Below are 19,245 nucleotides of genomic sequence, written 5' to 3'. Positions count from 1 at the left end.
CTGTAAACTTTGGTTCCGACCACATTGGTTCCCAAGCAAAATATAAGAAGTTGATCATTGCTGTGCGGGTTTCCCGATCATTTATGACGAGATCATTCATAGTGATGTGTAATTTGTTAAGAAGTCGCGCAACACTATTTTTTTTTAGGCGCTAGAACGCTCGTTGTTCAGCAGGTATGCAATTCATTCTTACTCACATTTAAACGATTTCATGAGGTTAATTTATTCCCTACTTGTGGTCAGTCTATCAATCAAATGCTTGTTTGATTTGCGGCCTCTTTAAATACAGTTTAAAAAAAGAAAAATCATTCGATCTACGTCAGAGCGGCAGCGCGTCCACGAAGCTTTCTACAGAGTGGTTGGCAGGGCGGCAAGAGCGAATTTTGACGCTCTCGCCGGCGGCGGTGTGAACTCACAGGAAGCCACCGAATCTATACACGATGTGATTGGTCCGAACAGAGTTTGGTTTTTACAGCTCAGAAGGGTATTGAGAGTTGCTAGACGACACTCGCGGCAGATTAGATTTGCTGCAGCTACGGTGCGTCTAGATTTCTAGGCTAGGATTATGAGGCTCGTGTGTGTGTTTTGAGAGAGAAACGACTCAAACTCAATGTTTTCTCCTGTTGTTTCCAGCATTTAACCACTGCTGTAAAGACGCCGGCTTCTTCATGGTGTTCAAGTGTCGAGAGGAGAACGCCGCTCTCAAGGAGTGTCTGACGCTACAGTAAGGCTTCTTCATCATATCACTCAATCAGATATAATCGTGTGCAAAAAATAGAGATTTTTACGAGACAAAATGGTCTCATCCAGCAGAGATTAATAAAAAAATTCAATATTTTATGCAAAAATTTTAATATTATTATAGGCTGAAATTCATGCAGTTTTTAACGCAGTTAAATATTTTATTTAAAAGTGGGGCACAACCTAATGCAGAGTTAGAATACCTTAGCAACGCCCTAGCAACCACCTATATCTTAGCAACCGCCTAGCAACCACTCAGAACACCCTATAAACCGCCTAGCAACACATAGCAACCACCCTCAGTAACTTAGCAACCACCTAGAACACCCTAGCACCTGCCTGGCAACTACCCAGAATACCTTAGCCACTACCTATCAACCATATAAAATACCTTAGCAACCACCCAGTACATAACCTCATCTGCATACAATTTGCATGCAAATTAATCCATGTGACACCATGTGGTATTAGACATAAAAAAAAAAACTTAGATACGGGCTATAAATGCCATTTTTGCTTTGCACGTTACATTGCTGAAAATATTATTTTTATGTTTTAAAAGAAATATAGTCTATCAAAATAACCATAAAAACAAGTATTCATTCATTTCCACAGGTCAAATTGTGTTTTAATTCAGCCACCGCCAGGGTTTTTGACCATTTTCACAAAACTTTATTGGCCCATGGAATATTTCTTATGAATATCCAAGCATGTAATATAGAGTCTGGGAAACGATGTAATTGCGCGTTGCATTACGGGCAGTCGCCAAAAAAAATATAGCTTCATGCATTCTTTTTTCTTATCAACACTTGAATATGGTTATGTTTCATAAAAAGCAACATTTTGAACAAAAAGCTGAGAAAATCAGGTGTTTGTGAAAGACTGACTCCAGATCAGAGTCAGAGATGATCAAACACAGATGGAGAAAGAAAGAAAAGAAAAACATGAACACTTTGGATGAGATGGGGGTGAGGAAAATATCAGGATATGTTCATTCTGAAGTGAACTAATCCTTTACTGAAACTAGAGCATTAATGTAAGCGTGAATATCAAAATGGAAACAGAGTTTAAAATTGTTCTTGCTTCATTACTACTCTCCACACATTGGTTAGAGTTTGCGTGCTGGTGTGCAAACTTTCCCATCAAGTTTGTTATTATAAATCACAACTTATGTTTGTGATTAAAATGTATGTGATGTTTAATAGGGAGCCAGTGCAGTGTCGACAGAACTGGACTAATATGATCATACTTCCTGGTTCTAGTAAGAACTCGAGCTGCTGCGTTTTGGACCAGCTGGAGTTTGTTTATTAAGCGAGCAGGGCAACCACCCAGTAGAGCATTACAATAATCTAGCCTTGAGCTCATGACTAACATTAGAACGTTTAAAGCTTTTATTAATTTCGTAATGCATTATTGTTATTTTTTTACACATTTACTAATGCTTAATTGAAAGTTATTTATATATTTAAAAGACCCGAGCTGATTGAACTTACAATGAACGACTGTATTTTTTGAAGTAACCAAATACTGTAACAAATGTATTACTCATTGTCAGGGCAAAACAGAATCTGTGGAATTTTTTTGTGATTTCTGAATTATGCAGAATGCTTTTAAATGTGTTAAAATGATCTAAAAATATTGGAACGGAAAGCATTACAAATAAAATATAAAATATTCACTTCTTAATTTTTAACCCTTAAATGCATACCTCGGGTCTTTAGCGACCCGAGACGTCATTCACTACCCTGCTCCTCATTCATTTTTTTAAATTAGACATCAACCTTCTTAGTATTCCTCAATCAATCGATTTTACACAATATAAGAAGAAAAAAATAATAGTGAAGGCCTGTTTTTTCACTAGTTTTTTGTCAAAATTGTATAGGGTCGCTCTCGACCCGAGGTGTGTAGGATTGTACGTATTAGGGATGCACGATATTATCGGCACAACATCGGAATCAGCCGATAAACGCTTAAAATATAAAAATCGGCATCGGCCAAAATGAAAAAATTATGCCGATATGCCTTGCCGATATGATAACGTGTTGATATGCGCCTGCAATAACTCACGTGTGCAAGGAGTGCTACAGTGATGAGACCATGTCAGCACTGCAGTCATTCTTGAAGTGAAAACAACTTAATACATTGCATGTACAGTGATTTATATTGACTGTTTTTAAATGCTGCCTTAAATTTGAGAATGCACCTGACCGTCAGCAGCAGATTTGCCTGGTATACCAGAAATCACAACAACTAGACCAAAACGAACCCAAAACAAGCCCAATCGCGTCTCTACACTCTCTAGCGCGTGCGGCAGCCTCCACAGCAGCAGAAGCTCCTCCAGGTCCTAGTGCCCGCCCCCCAGACCGCTATATATTTATACATATAGTGGGGGCGCTGTTGTTACAGTTATACAATGAAAAGTAGAATACACAAATAAATTATTTGTGTATTCTTCTTGTTCTGAATAAACGAATCAGTAATGATGTCATAAATCACAAGCCTGACACTTGTAAATTAAATACTTTTATATACCGTGTATTAATCTGTAATAAAATTTTAGGAAATGGATGATGAAAAATAATCCAAGGAGCTCTACAATAGGTGTGCACAAACGCTAAATCCCAAAATACAATATTTATGTTACAGCTACATCTGGGGTAAAAAAATATTTTTTTATTTTTTTTATTATTGGTTCAATTTATTATTGTTATTTTCAGGGCTTTTAATATACTCTTATCATACAAAGAACTGTATTAACATTTATTTATCTTCAACAAGAATCCTTTTAGTAAGGAGACCTCAGAAATCTGAAACCAGAATGAAAAAAAAAAAAGTTTTTGCTCAAAATGGTGTTGTTTCCAAACAAAGGGAAAAAATAAACATATATCGGTATCGGCCAAACGGAGCTGAAAAATATCGTCATATCGGATATCGGCAAAAATCTAATATCGTGCATCCCTAGTACGTATATATTTTTTGCACAATCATAAATGAATCTATAATGACGAAATACGACGCAATTCACCTTTATTCCACAAGGTGGCAATGTCTGATACCCAATGATGGTGTGAAGTGACGTTTCACTCATAGTTACCTCTGACAGAAACGAAACAATAATAATTATAATCTGCAAAATTTGAAATGGCTCAGTGATTTCCTTCAGAAAGCAAGTACTAAACACAATCAAATATTAGTGTCACTGTCTCTTGATGATGGATGTGGTCAAGAAGCTGTCAGTGATCAAAATATTGATTTTGAAGACATTGAAAATGAGTTTGGAGAATATGCGTGAGATCGCGAATATGAGGCAGATGCTGAATATACTGGTAAACCAGCTCTGACGAGGACAGATGATGATGGTATTAAACATCTGCTCAAACTGAACCCTTCCAAGCTCCAAAAGGTAACGAAATAGGTTTTATTTTATTCTTCTGTAAGTGTTACTCTAACATTAGGAGTTTTATATATTATCATGACAGTTAGAGGTCTATCCGTGTTAAATATAGATCTGGGTCGCAAACGACCCGAATATGTAAGAATGTTTGGTGAAACAGTCATGCATTTAAGGGTTAATTAAGTTTTACAGTAGAAATTCAAATAGATTTTTTTTTTTTTTTACAAAGCTTGAGCTCTCTTATTGCAGGCTACATCCACTACATCCAATATTGATTTATCAATTATATTGTAGATAATTCATTAAATAAACAATTTCATATCATTCAACAATAAAGCAAAATAAATAAATACATACTGAACTAAATAAATTAACTGTTTTTAATATCTATACCTAAGTACTTTTTGTAGACAAGTGACGTTTCCTTAACTCCTAGCTCCTTGGTCAATTTTATTTTAGACATTGTAAAATATTACTCTCCATATAAAATAAAAAATCCTTGTACCCCTCACACGAAGGCGATTGTGTATGCTTCTTAAATGAGGGACGCTACAATTCCATGTTGGCATGCTCAATGTTAATGTTAAAGGGTTAGTTCACCCAAAAATGAAATGTCTGTCATTAACTCCTCTCCCTAATGTCGTTCCACACCCGTAAGACCTCCGTTCATCTTCACACACAGTTAAAAGGTGGGTAAGTGTTATTTCAAAACCGTTTTAGAAAAAGGACTCGGGCCCTTAGACTGTAAAAAAATATGGCTGTAGTGTCCGTGACGTCACCCATAGGATTCTGAAGAGCCGCTCTGAAGCGTAAAGTAGAGACGAGCTGGGCGTCGCCATCTTGTGAGCGAGTCATCACGAGTCACTCCCGGATAACAGAAAATGGGCAAAAAGGCGGGATGTGGGCGGAGCTTAGGTGACGCAATGACTATAGACGGCAGATTAATGGCTATTCACCTGTAACCACGCCCTTAATTATGCAGAACTTTAAGGCTTTATATAACGAACGAATGAGTTATAAAAAAATTCACCCCCCTCACAGTCGTCATGAAGGTCAAGATTAGCCCAAAACCACAATTTGTCCCAGGCTGTAAACATGTTTTTTTCTGCTGTAAAGTTGAGAATTTTAACATGAGGCTCAATGAGATTCTGCTCCTTCTGGAGCCGCTCTAGTGGCCAGTCGAGGAATTGCAGTTTACATTACTTCCATATTGGCTTCAAGAGAGATCGCGGGAGGGTGCCGCTTGAGTGGAATAACAAACTTGTAGCCAATCAGCAGGTAAGGGGCGTGTCTATGGTGAGGCGAGAGGCTCAGTGCGCGTCATTATTCAAAACACACGAGTCACACAGGACAGACATTAGCCGAGAACTAGCTGCTATTGCTTGACTATGCTCGTGTGTCATGTTCGCTTGTTTGTCCATTTGCGATCGTATTGTGTCTCACTTCAGCGATGACAATGACCCGTTCATTTCCACACCGTATGGAGCATCTAAATCTCCTCACTGTGTGCTTCAAGCTTCAGCTCACAAAATGTCTCCAAGTAAGATACTACACTCCTAATATATGTTTGTTTCCTCTTTTCATGATCTATATAACCCTAATCCGGTCATAATGGTAATATGTCGTTATTTGGACTGTCATGCTCGTGTTCTATCGAGTTGTTCATGAGAACGGTTTGTGTTTTTGTGATAGAAGGGATGACTTTTTCATTGAATATTCAACCTGGATTAGTTACACAGATTCTGCCGTAGTCGTTGCCTGGGTTACGTATGTGTGGGACGGAGCTATCAATATAGGGCCGAGACCCTTTAGGGGGTCGGGGCGTGTTTGTTTTGGTGATTTGAAATCCAAAATACATTTGGGTCCAAAAATAACAAAAACTACGACTTTATTCAGCATTGTCTTCTCTTCTGGGTTTGTGTTCAATCCTCAAATAAAGATTCAAACGATTATGAATCAGTGAATCGATCAATGATTCGGATCACCGATGTCACGTGATTTCTAATCTTTATTTGAGGATTGAAAACAAACGCAGAAGAGAAGCCAATGCTGAATAAAGTCGTAGTTTTTGTTATTTTTGGACCCAAATGTATTTTGGATGCTTCAAGAGACTCTAATTAACCCACTGATGTCTCATATGGACTACTGTGATGATGTTTTTATTCCCTTTCTGGACATGGACAGTATAGTGTGCATACACTTGCATACGCTCTCGGACTAAATATAAAATATCTTAAACTGTGTTCTGATTTCACTAACAATTTCATTTTTGGGTGAACTAACCCTTTAATGCATTAATTGATGTGCCGTTATTGTAACGTGGCGGGTGCGTTTGAATGTTTATTGTGGATTTGTTCACTCTTGCAGTTACCAGGATCCAGCGTTCTTCGAGGAGTGCAAACAGGAGTATCTGAAAGAGAAGCGGGAGTTCCAACAGACTGGGATTCCAGCCAAAAACAGGAAGCAGAAGCTTCCCACCAGCATGTAGACAGACGCGTGCCGCTGGAATCATGAAAGTCAGACTGAGAGACTGCTGGCTGTTTTTGATGGACGTCCTCTGGATATGTTGCCTTTGCTGCTGTTTATATTCATGATTAGCTCTTATAAACCACCACTAGCACCAAAGCCTAATCAAAATTCATAGGGAATTTTTTTTATTCACATCAGATGTGTTGTCCTTGGGGAATTACTGCCACATCATGTGAAAACAAATGTTTTTCTTTTGTTTCTTTGTTTTAAAATACAAACTCCAGAGTTATTCATGAAGCTTGTGTTTGTATGGATGAGTTTGTGCTTTAAATTCAGGAAATTAACATATGTGTGTCTGTCATTGTTTCTTTCACTAAAAAAAATGTAAATAATTGGTGATAGTAATACTTTTAAAAATAAAGTTTTCATTAAATGTAAGTTTGGGGTCAGTAACACTTTGTGTTTATAAAAAAATGTGTACCATATATATGATCAAAAAATACAGCAAAAGAGAAATTAATAATGGGCATCTGTTTTCAGTGTGAATATAATTTATTATTTTATTCCTATTCATAAATGCATACATGTATAGACTCATACATTTATATGCATGTATGTTTTTTTTTTACAAATGTAGATATGGCTATACAGGTCCTTCTCAAAAAAGTTGCATATTGTGATAAAGTTCATAATTTTCCATAATGTAATGATAAAAATGTAACTTTCATATATTTTAGATTCATTGCACACCAACTGAAATATTTCAGGTCTTTTATTGTTTTAATACTGATGATTTTGGCATACAGCTCATGAAAACCCAATATTCCTGTCTCAAAAAATTAGCATATTTCATCCGACCAATAAAAGAAAAGTGTTTTTAATACAAAAAAATTTAAAGGGGGCGGTGAAATGCTGTTTCCTGCATACTGAGCTTTTTACACTGTTAAAGACTTGGATTCCCATCCTAAACATAGACAAAGTTTCAAAAACTAATGTTGGACGTTTCAAAAACTAATGTTGGACGTTTGATTTTTCTGTGTTAAAAATACTCCTTCCGGTTTCTCACAAGTTTCTGAGTTTTTTTCGAGTATGGGCCGACTTGACGTCTATAGAGCAGAAGGTCCTTGTATGGGCCGTACGGGCTCTTCTCCCGGTAGGGTGCGCACGCGCGTGACTAGAGCGAGAGAGGAAACGCACGCCCATAAACACACTCAGTTGCAGATCCAGTCGTCCGTGAACACTTCTGTCGTTATAGTGTCGAGCTGTCGCGCTCCCGCTCCACTTTATTCCTATGGGTGACGTCGAGTGACTTCAACGCTTCAGCACAGCATTCTGGGAAGGCAGCGCTGCATTTGAACGCAGAAATTACGGGAAGCTTCACAACATCGCGGATCTCCACGGTCACTGCTGTCAGGACTTCACCAAATCATACCAAAGAAGTGTGTTTTTGACGGAGCGGTCCCAGCGATAAAGGTTCAGTCCTGCTTTGGAAGCAGCCGGTGAGTAAAACTGCTTCAAATGTCTGTGCTGTCGGCTATCGTCGCGTGAGTAAACATCAGTAAACGACACGATCGCGTGCTTCGTCAGTCAAATGCGCTAACGGACTCAATTGTTGTTCTGTATAACGTTACACTAGTCTTACTCTGACGTGCAAAACCGTTTTGCTTGGTACTGCTGAGGGACAGGCCAGGGAGGAACGGGAGGGCGGTAATTATGTATGGGAAGCTGTACATCTTTGGGTTTCCGGCTCCCCTTTGTATCAGCTGGAGGCCCCGAATGACTTAAAGTTAGATGACTGTGTTCGGTTTAGTCTGTCCAGTACATTAGAGGTTTTTCATCCATAAAAATTGTTATTAAATGTAAAATATCTATAAACACTGTGTCCTGGAGTCAGTTATCTGGCGGCCACTACATGTTACGTTCAGGGTAATGAAAAAGTAATGTGAGGACTCAAGTTTAGAAAGAGTATATTTATTAATAAAATAAACAAACACTAAAACAACCCACAGAGGGATAATACACAATCAGAAATAACAAAACACAACTCAAACATAGCAAAAATTAATCACAAGAAAACAGTAGAGAAAGACCAGGGAGGGACAGACCAGGCAGGGACAGGAGGGACAGACCAGGGTGGGACGGTATGGACAGACCAGGGAGGAACGGGAGGGATGGACCAGGGTGGGACGGTATGGACAGACCAGGGTGGGACGGTAGAGACTGATCAGGGAGGGACGGTAGAGACAGATCAGGGTGGGACGGGAGGGTCAGACCAGGGAGGGATGGTAGAGACAGACCAGGGAGGGACGGTAGAGACAGATCAGGGTGGGACGGGAGGGTCAGACCAGGGAGGGACGATAGAGACAGATCAGGGTGGGACGGGAGGGTCAGACCAGGGAGGAACTGGAGGGACAGGCCAGGGAGGGACGGGAGGGACAGGCCAGGGAGGGACGGGAGGGACAGGCCAGGGAGGGACGGGAGGGACAGGCCAGGGAGGGATGGAAGGGACAGATCAGGGTGGGACGGTATGGACGAACCAGGGAGAAACGGGAGGGATGGACCAGGGTGGGACGGTATGGACAGACCAGGGAGGGACGGTAGAGACAGATCAGGGTGGGACAGTATGGACAGACCAGGGAGGGACGGTAGAGACAGATCAGGGTGGGACGGTATGGACAGACCAGGGAGGGACGGTAGAGACAGATCAGGGTGGGACGGGAGGGTCAGACCTGGGAGGGACGGGAGGGTCAGACCTGGGAGGGACGGGAGGGTCAGGCCAGGGAGGGACGGGAGGGTCAGGCCAGGGAGGGACGGGAGGGTCAGGCCAGGGAGGGACGGGAGGGTCAGTCCAGGGAGGAACGGGAGGGTCAGTCCAGGGAGGAACGGGAGGGACAGGCCAGGGAGGAACGGGAGGGACAGGCCAGGGAGGAACGGGAGGGACAGGCCAGGGAGGAACGGGAGGGTCAGTCCAGGGAGGAACGGGAGGGTCAGACCAGGGAGGAACGGGAGGGACAGGCCAGGGAGGAACGGGAGGGACAGGCCAGGGAGGGACGGGAGGGTCAGTCCAGGGAGGAACGGGAGGGTCAGACCAGGGAGGAACTGGAGGGACAGGCCAGGGAGGATAGGGAGGGACAGGCCAGGGAGGATAGGGAGGGACAGGCCAGGGAGGAACGGGAGGGGCAGATCAGGGAGGAACGGGAGGGTCAGTCCAGGGAGGAACGGGAGGGTCAGGCCAGGGAGGAACGGGAGGGTCAGTCCAGGGAGGAACGGGAGGGTCAGTCCAGGGAGGAACGGGAGGGTCAGGCCAGGGAGGAACGGGAGGGTCAGGCCAGGGAGGAACTGGAGGGACAGGCCAGGGAGGAACTGGAGGGACAGGCCAGGGAGGAACGGGAGGGACAGGCCAGGGAGGAACTGGAGGGACAGGCCAGGGAGGAACGGGAGGGACAGGCCAGGGAGAAACGGGAGGGTCAGTCCAGGGAGGAACGGCAGCTCTAAATAAATGGGAAGTTGTATGTCTGTGTTTTTTGCTCCCGTTCAGCTCTTGAAGGCTCTAGGGCCACCAGACTTGAACTCCTGTCTATATCTCAACGCCCTTTATCAGAATCCATAGTTTTGAGAAGATCTGAGAAATTTTATTTTCTGACCAAAAAAACAATAAGTGGTACCCCTTTGTGTTTTTTGGGGGAAATTTTTCAACTTTCTCTGATCTTCTCCAAACTTTTGAATCAGAGAGGGGGCGCTGAGACATAAACAGGAGCGAAGGTCTGGTGACCCTAGAGCCTTCCAGAGCTAAACGGGAGCCCAAAACACAAATACGTACCAGCTCTCATTTACGTAGTGGCCCCCAAATAACAGGTCCACCAGAACTGCCTTTTCTATGCAAATTTTGCGCTCAAATCACCTGAAAGTTAGATGGATGTGTTTGTTTGAGTGTGCCCAGCACAGTAGAGGTGTTTTCATCCATAAAAATGTATTTTAAATGTGAAATATCATCAATAAACACTGTGTCCAGGAATCAGTTATTTTGGCGGTAATTATGTATGGGAAGCTGTACATCTTTGCGTTTCCGGCTCCCCTTTGTATCAGCTGGAGGCCCCGAATGACTTAAAGTTAGATGACTGTGTTCGGTTTAGTCTGTCCAGTACAGTAGAGGTTTTTCATCCATAAAAATTGTTATTAAATGTAAAATATCTATAAACACTGTGTCCTGGAGTCAGTTATCTGGCGGCCACTACATGTTACGTTCAGGGTAATGAAAAAGTGATGTGAGGACTCAAGTTTAGAAAGAGTATATTTATTAATAAAATAAACAAACACTAAAACAATAACCCACAGAGGGATAATACACAATCAGAAATAACAAAACACAACTCAAACATAGCAAAAATGAATCACAAGAAAACAGTGGAGAAAGACCAGGGAGGGACAGACCAGGCAGGGACAGGAGGGACAGACCAGGGTGGGACGGTATGGACAGACCAGGGAGGAACGGGAGGGATGGACCAGGGTGGGACGGTATGGACAGACCAGGGAGGGACGGTAGAAACAGATCAGGGTGGGACGGTATGGACAGACCAGGGATGGGCGGTAGAGACAGATCAGGGTGGGACAGTATGGACAGACCAGGGAGGGACGGTAGAGACAGATCAGGGTGGGACGGTATGGACAGACCAGGGAGGGACTGTAGAGACAGATCAGGGTGGGACGGGAGGGTCAGACCAGGTAGGAACGGGAGGGTCAGTCCAGGTAGGAACGGGAGGGACAGGCCAGGGAGGGACGGGAGGGTCAGGCCAGGGAGGAACGGGAGGGTCAGGCCAGGGAGGAATGGGAGGGTCAGGCCAGGTAGGAACGGGAGGGTCAGACCAGGTAGGAACGGGAGGGACAGGCCAGGGAGGGATGGGAGGGTCAGTCCAGGGAGGAACGGGAGGGTCAGACCAGGGAGGAACTGGAGGGACAGGCCAGGGAGGATAGGGAGGGACAGGCCAGGGAGGAACGGGAGGGACAGGCCAGGGAGGAACGGGAGGGGCAGATCAGGGAGGAACGGGAGGGTCAGTCCAGGGAGGAACGGGAGGGTCAGGCCAGGGAGGAACTGGAGGGTCAGTCCAGGGAGGAACTGGAGGGACAGGCCAGGGAGGAACGGGAGGGACAGGCCAGGGAGGAACGGGAGGGACAGGCCAGGGAGGAACGGGAGGGACAGGCCAGGAAAGAACGGGAGGGTCAGTCCAGGGAGGAACGGCAGCTCTAAATAAATGGGAAGTTGTATGTCTGTGTTTTTTGCTCCCGTTCAGCTCTTGAAGGCTCTAGGGCCACCAAACTTGAACTCCTGTCTATATCTCAACACCCTTTATCAGAATCCGTAGTTTTGAGAAGATCTGAGAAATTTTATTTTCTGACCCAAAAAAACAATAAGTGGTACCCCTTTGTGTTTTTTTGGGGAAATTTTCCAAGTTTCTCTGATCTTCTCCAAACTTTGGAATCAGAGAGGGGGCGCTGAGACATAAACAGGAGCGAAGGTCTGGTGACCCTAGAGCCTTCCAGAGCTAAACGGGAGCCCAAAACACAAATACGTACCAGCTCTCATTTACGTAGTGGCCCCCAAATAAAAGGTCCACCAGAACTGCCTTTTCTATGCAAATTATGCGCTCAAATCACCTAAAAGTTAGATGGATGTGTTTGTTCGAGTGTGCCCAGCACAGTAGAGGTGTTTTCATCCTTAAAAATGTATTTTAAATGTGAAATATCATCAATAAACACTGTGTCCAGGAATCAGTTATTTTGGCGGTAATTATGTATGGGAAGCTGTACATCTTTGCGTTTCCGGCTCCCCTTTGTATCAGCTGGAGGCCCCGAATGACTTAAAGTTAGATGACTGTGTTCGGTTTAGTCTGTCCAGTACAGTAGAGATTTTTCATCAATAAAAATTGTTATTAAATGTAAAATATCTATAAACACTGTGTCCTGGAGTCAGTTATCTGGCGGCCACTACATGTTACGTTCAGGGTAATGAAAAAGTGATGTGAGGACTCAAGTTTAGAAAGAGTATATTTATTAATAAAATAAACAAACACTAAAACAATAACCCACAGAGGGATAATACACAATCGGAAATAACAAAACACAACTCAAACATAGCAAAAATGAATCACAAGAAAACAGTGGAGAAAGACCAGGGAGGGACAGACCAGGCAGGGACATGAGGGACAGACCAGGGTGGGACGGTATGGACAGACCAGGGAGGAACGGGAGGGATGGACCAGGGTGGGACGGTATGGACAGACCAGGGTGGGACGGTAGAGACAGATCAGGGTGGGACGGTATGGACAGACCAGGGATGGGCGGTAGAGACAGATCAGGGTGGGACAGTATGGACAGACCAGGGAGGGACGGTAGAGACAGATCAGGGTGGGACGGTATGGACAGACCAGGGAGGGACGGTAGAGACAGATCAGGGTGGGACGGGAGGGTCAGACCAGGTAGGAACGGGAGGGTCAGTCCAGGTAGGAACGGGAGAGACAGGCCAGGGAGGGACGGGAGGGTCAGGCCAGGGAGGAACGGGAGGGTCAGGCCAGGTAGGAACGGGAGGGTCAGGCCAGGTAGGAACGGGAGGGACAGGCCAGGGAGGGATGGGAGGGTCAGTCCAGGGAGGAACGGGAGGGTCAGACCAGGGACGAATTGGAGGGACAGGCCAGGGAGGATAGGGAGGGACAGGCCAGGGAGGAACGGGAGGGGCAGATCAGGGAGGAACGGGAGGGTCAGTCCAGGGAGGAACGGGAGGGTCAGGCCAGGGAGGAACTGGAGGGTCAGTCCAGGGAGGAACTGGAGGGACAGGCTAGGGAGGAACGGGAGGGACAGGCTAGGGAGGAACGGGAGGGACAGGCCAGGGAGGAACGGGAGGGACAGGCCAGGGAGGAACGGGAGGGTCAGTCCAGGGAGGAACGGCAGCTCTAAATAAATGGGAAGTTGTATGTCTGTGTTTTTTGCTCCCGTTCAGCTATTGAAGGCTCTAGGGCCACCAGACTTGAACTCCTGTCTATATCTCAACGCCCTTTATCAGAATCCATAGTTTTGAGAAGATCTGAGAAATTTTATTTTCTGACCCAATAAAACAATAAGTGGTACCCCTTTGTGTTTTTTTGGGGAAATTTTCCAAGTTTCTCTGATCTTCTCCAAACTTTGGAATCAGAGAGCGGGCGCTGAGACATAAACAGGAGCGAAGGTCTGGTGACCCTAGAGCCTTCCAGAGCTAAACGGGAGCCCAAAACACAAATACGTACCAGCTCTCATTTACGTAGTGGCTCCCAAATAACAGGTCCACCAGAACTGCCTTTTCTATGCAAATTATGCGCTCAAATCACCTGAAAGTTAGATGGATGTGTTTGTTCGAGTGTGCCCAGCACAGTAGAGGTGTTTTCATCCATAAAAATGTATTTTAAATGTGAAATATCATCAATAAACACTGTGTCCAGGAATCAGTTATTTTGGCGGTAATTATGTATGGGAAGCTGTACATCTTTGCGTTTCCGGCTCCCCTTTGTATCAGCTGGAGGCCCCGAATGACTTAAAGTTAGATGACTGTGTTCGGTTTAGTCTGTCCAGTACAGTAGAGGTTTTTCATCAATAAAAATTGTTATTAAATGTAAAATATCTATAAACACTGTGTCCTGGAGTCAGTTATCTGGCGGCCACTACATGTTACGTTCAGGGTAATGAAAAAGTGATGTGAGGACTCAAGTTTAGAAAGAGTATATTTATTAATAAAATAAAAAAACACTAAAACAATAACCCACAGAGGGATAATACACAATCAGAAATAACAAAACACAACTCAAACATAGCAAAAATGAATCACAAGAAAACAGTGGAGAAACACCAGGGAGGGACAGACCAGGCAGGGACAGGAGGGACAGACCAGGGTGGGACGGTATGGACAGACCAGGGAGGAACGGGAGGGATGGACCAGGGTGGGACGGTATGGACAGACCAGGGAGGGACGGTAGAGACAGATCAGGGTGGGACGGTATGGACAGACCAGGGATGGGCGGTAGAGACAGATCAGGGTAGGACAGAATGGACAGACCAGGGAGGGACGGTAGAGACAGATCAGGGTGGGACGGTATGGACAGACCAGGGACGGACGGTAGAGACAGATCAGGGTGGGACGGGAGGGTCAGACCAGGTAGGAACGGGAGGGTCAGTCCAGGTAGGAACGGGAGGGACAGGCCAGGGAGGGACGGGAGGGTCAGGCCAGGGAGGGACGGGAGGGTCAGGCCAGGTCGGAACGGGAGGGTCAGGCCAGGTAGGAACGGGAGGGACAGGCCAGGGAGGGATGGGAGGGTCAGTCCAGGGAGGAACGGGAGGGTCAGACCAGGGAGGAACTGGAGGGACAGGCCAGGGAGGATAGGGAGGGACAGGCCAGGGAGGAACGGGAGGGGCAGATCAGGGAGGAATGGGAGGGTCAGTCCAGGGAGGAACGGGAGGGTCAGGCCAGGGAGGAACTGGAGGGTCAGTCCAGGGAGGAACTGGAGGGACAGGCTAGGGAGGAACGGGAGGGACAGGCCAGGGAGGAACGGGAGGGACAGGCCAGGGAGGAACGGGAGGGTCAGTCCAGGGAGGAACGGCAGCTCTAAATAAATGGGAAGTTGTATGTCTGTGTTTTTTGCTCCCGTTCAGCTCTTGAAGGCTCTAGGACCACCAGACTTGAACTCCTGTCTATATCTCAACACCCTTTATCAGAATCCGTAGTTTTGAGAAGATCTGAGAAATTTTATTTTCTGACCCAAAAAAACAATAAGTGGTACCCCTTTGTGTTTTTTTGGGGAAATTTTCCAAGTTTCTCTGATCTTCTCCAAACTTTGGAATCAGAGAGGGGGCGCTGAGATATAAACAGGAGCGAAGGTCTGGTGACCCTAGAGCCTTCCAGAGCTAAACGGGAGCCCAAAACACAAATACGTACCAGCTCTCATTTACGTAGTGGCCCCCAAATAACAGGTCCACCAGAACTGCCTTTTCTATGCAAATTATGCGCTCAAATCACCTGAAAGTTAGATGGATGTGTTTGTTCGAGTGTGCCCAGCACAGTAGAGGTGTTTTCATCCATAAAAATGTATTTTAAATGTGAAATATCATCAATAAACACTGTGTCCAGGAATCAGTTATTTTGGCGGTAATTATGTATGGGAAGCTGTACATCTTTGCGTTTCCGGCTCCCCTTTGTATCAGCTGGAGGCCCCGAATGACTTAAAGTTAGATGACTGTGTTCGGTTTAGTCTGTCCAGTACAGTAGAGGTTTTTCATCAATAAAAATTGTTATTAAATGTAAAATATCTATAAACACTGTGTCCTGGAGTCAGTTATCTGGCGGCCACTACATGTTACGTTCAGGGTAATGAAAAAGTGATGTGAGGACTCAAGTTTAGAAAGAGTATATTTATTAATAAAATAAAAAAACACTAAAACAATAACCCACAGAGGGATAATACACAATCAGAAATAACAAAACACAACTCAAATATAGCAAAAATGAATCACAAGAAAACAGTGGAGAAACACCAGGGAGGGACAGACCAGGCAGGGACAGGAGGGACAGACCAGGGTGGGACGGTATGGACAGACCAGGGAGGAACGGGAGGGATGGACCAGGGTGGGACGGTATGGACAGACCAGGGAGGGACGGTAGAGACAGATCAGGGTGGGACGGTATGGACAGACCAGGGATGGGCGGTAGAGACAGATCAGGGTGGGACAGAATGGACAGACCAGGGAGGGACGGTAGAGACAGATCAGGGTGGGACGGTATGGACAGACCAGGGACGGACGGTAGAGACAGATCAGGGTGGGACGGGAGGGTCAGACCAGGTAGGAACGGGAGGGTCAGTCCAGGTAGGAACGGGAGGGACAGGCCAGGGAGGGACGGGAGGGTCAGGCCAGGGAGGAACGGGAGGGTCAGGCCAGGTCGGAACGGGAGGGTCAGGCCAGGTAGGAACGGGAGGGACAGGCCAGGGAGGGATGGGAGGGTCAGTCCAGGGAGGAACGGGAGGGTCAGACCAGGGAGGAACTGGAGGGACAGGCCAGGGAGGATAGGGAGGGACAGGCCAGGGAGGAACGGGAGGGGCAGATCAGGGAGGAACGGGAGGGTCAGTCCAGGGAGGAACGGGAGGGTCAGTCCAGGGAGGAACTGGAGGGTCAGTCCAGGGAGGAACAGCAGCTCTAAATAAATGGGAAGTTGTATGTCTGTGTTTTTTGCTCCCGTTCAGCTCTTGAAGGCTCTAGGGCCACCAGACTTGAACTCCTGTCTATATCTCAACACCCTTTATCAGAATCCGTAGTTTTGAGAAGATCTGAGAAATTTTATTTTCTGACCCAAAAAAAACAATAAGTGGTACCCCTTTGTGTTTTTTGGGGGAAATTTTCCAAGTTTCTCTGATCTTCTCCAAACTTTGGAATCAGAGAGGGGGCGCTGAGACATAAACAGGAGCGAAGGTCTGGTGACCCTAGAGCCTTCCAGAGCTAAACGGGAGCCCAAAACACAAATACGTACCAGCTCTCATTTACGTAGTGGCCCCCAAATAACAGGTCCACCAGAACTGCCTTTTCTATGCAAATTATGCGCTCAAATCACCTGAAAGTTAGATGGATGTGTTTGTTCGAGTGTGCCCAGCACAGTAGATGTGTTTTCATCCATAAAAATGTATTTTAAATGTGAAATATCATCAATAAACACTGTGTCCAGGAATCAGTTATTTTGGCGGTAATTATGTATGGGAAGCTGTACATCTTTGCGTTTCCGGCTCCCCTTTGTATCAGCTGGAGGCCCCGAATGACTTAAAGTTAGATGACTGTGTTCGGTTTAGTCTGTCAAGTACAGTAGAGGTTTTTCATCAATAAAAATTGTTATTAAATGTAAAATATCTATAAACACTGTGTCCTGGAGTCAGTTATCTGGCGGCCACTACATGTTACGTTCAGGGTAATGAAAAAGTGATGTGAGGACTCAAGTTTAGAAAGAGTATATTTATTAATAAAATAAACAAACACTAAAACAATAACCCACAGAGGGATAATACACAATGAGAAATAACAAAACACAACTCAAACATAGCAAAAATGAATCACAAGAAAACAGTGGAGAAAGAACAGGGAGGGACAGACCAGGCAGGGACAGGAGGGACAGACCAGGGTGGGACGGTATGGACAGACCAGGGAGGAACGGGAGGGATGGACCAGGGTGGGACGGTATGGACAGACCAGGGAGGGACGGTAGAGACAGATCAGGGTGGGACGGTATGGACAGACCAGGGATGGGTGGTAGAGACAGATCAGGGTGGGACAGTATGGACAGACCAGGGAGGGACGGTAGAGACAGATCAGGGTGGGACGGTATGGACAGACCAGGGAGGGACGGTAGAGACAGATCAGGGTGGGACGGGAGGGTCAGACCAGGTAGGAACGGGAGGGTCAGTCCAGGTAGGAACGGGAGGGACAGGCCAGGGAGGGACGGGAGGGTCAGGCCAGGGAGGGACAGGAGGGTCAGGCCAGGGAGGAACGGGAGGGTCAGGCCAGGTAGGAACGGGAGGGTCAGGCCAGGTAGGAACGGGAGGGACAGGCCAGGGAGGGATGGGAGGGTCAGTCCAGGGAGGAACGGGAGGGTCAGACCAGGGAGGAAGTGGAGGGACAGGCCAGGGAGGATAGGGAGGGACAGGCCAGGGAGGAACGGGAGGGGCAGATCAGGGAGGAACGGGAGGGTCAGTCCAGGGAGGAACGGGAGGGTCAGGCCAGGGAGGAACTGGAGGGTCAGTCCAGGGAGGAACTGGAGGGACAGGCTAGGGAGGAACGGGAGGGACAGGCCAGGGAGGAACGGGAGGGTCAGGCCAGGGAGGAACGGGAGGGTCAGGCCAGGGAGGAACGGGAGGGTCAGTCCAGGGAGGAACGGCAGCTCTAAATAAATGGTAAGTTGTATGTCTGTGTTTTTTGCTCCCGTTCAGCTCTTGAAGGCTCTAGGGCCACCAGACTTGAACTCCTGTCTATATCTCAACGCCCTTTATCAGAATCCATAGTTTTGAGAAGATCTGAGAAATTTTATTTTCTGACCCAAAAAAACAATAAGTGGTACCCCTTTGTGTTTTTTGGGGGAAATTTTTCAACTTTCTCTGATCTTCTCCAAACTTTGGAATCAGAGAGGGGGCGCTGAGACATAAACAGGAGCGAAGGTCTGGTGACCCTAGAGCCTTCCAGAGCTAAACGGGAGCCCAAAACACAAATACGTACCAGCTCTCATTTACGTAGTGGCCCCCAAATAACAGGTCCACCAGAACTGCCTTTTCTATGCAAATTTTGCGCTCAAATCACCTGAAAGTTAGATGGATGTGTTTGTTTGAGTGTGCCCAGCACAGTAGAGGTGTTTTCATCCATAAAAATGTATTTAAAATGTGAAATATCCAATAAACACTGTGTCCAGGAGTCAGTTATTTTGGCGGTAATTATGTATGGGAAGCTGTACATCTTTGCGTTTCCGGCTCCCCTTTGTATCAGCTGGAGGCCCCGAATGACTTAAAGTTAGATGACTGTGTTCGGTTTAGTCTGTCCAGTACAGTAGAGGTTTTTCATCAATAAAAATGGTTATTAAATGTAAAATATCTATAAAC

At 45.8% G+C, this 19,245-nt stretch overlaps 1 protein-coding gene across 2 annotated transcripts in view; it reads left to right on the top strand.

The window, feature by feature from the left end:
* Positions 1–7,042, top strand: part of cmc1 (C-x(9)-C motif containing 1) — a 24,911-nt gene extending 17,869 nt beyond the window's left edge. For both annotated transcript variants that reach the window (XM_067447763.1, XM_067447762.1), the window contains exons 3-4: positions 634–724; positions 6,503–7,042. In XM_067447763.1, coding sequence (XP_067303864.1) covers positions 634–724; positions 6,503–6,623 — 212 coding nt within the window. In that variant the 3' untranslated portion in view covers positions 6,624–7,042. The remainder of the gene's footprint in view (positions 1–633; positions 725–6,502) is intronic.
* The last annotated feature ends 12,203 nt before the right edge of the window (positions 7,043–19,245 follow it).

Source organism: Pseudorasbora parva, chromosome 7 (assembly GCF_024679245.1).
Source record: "Pseudorasbora parva isolate DD20220531a chromosome 7, ASM2467924v1, whole genome shotgun sequence".
Lineage (NCBI taxonomy): Eukaryota > Metazoa > Chordata > Actinopteri > Cypriniformes > Gobionidae > Pseudorasbora > Pseudorasbora parva.
This window is presented reverse-complemented; position numbering and strand designations above follow the sequence as displayed.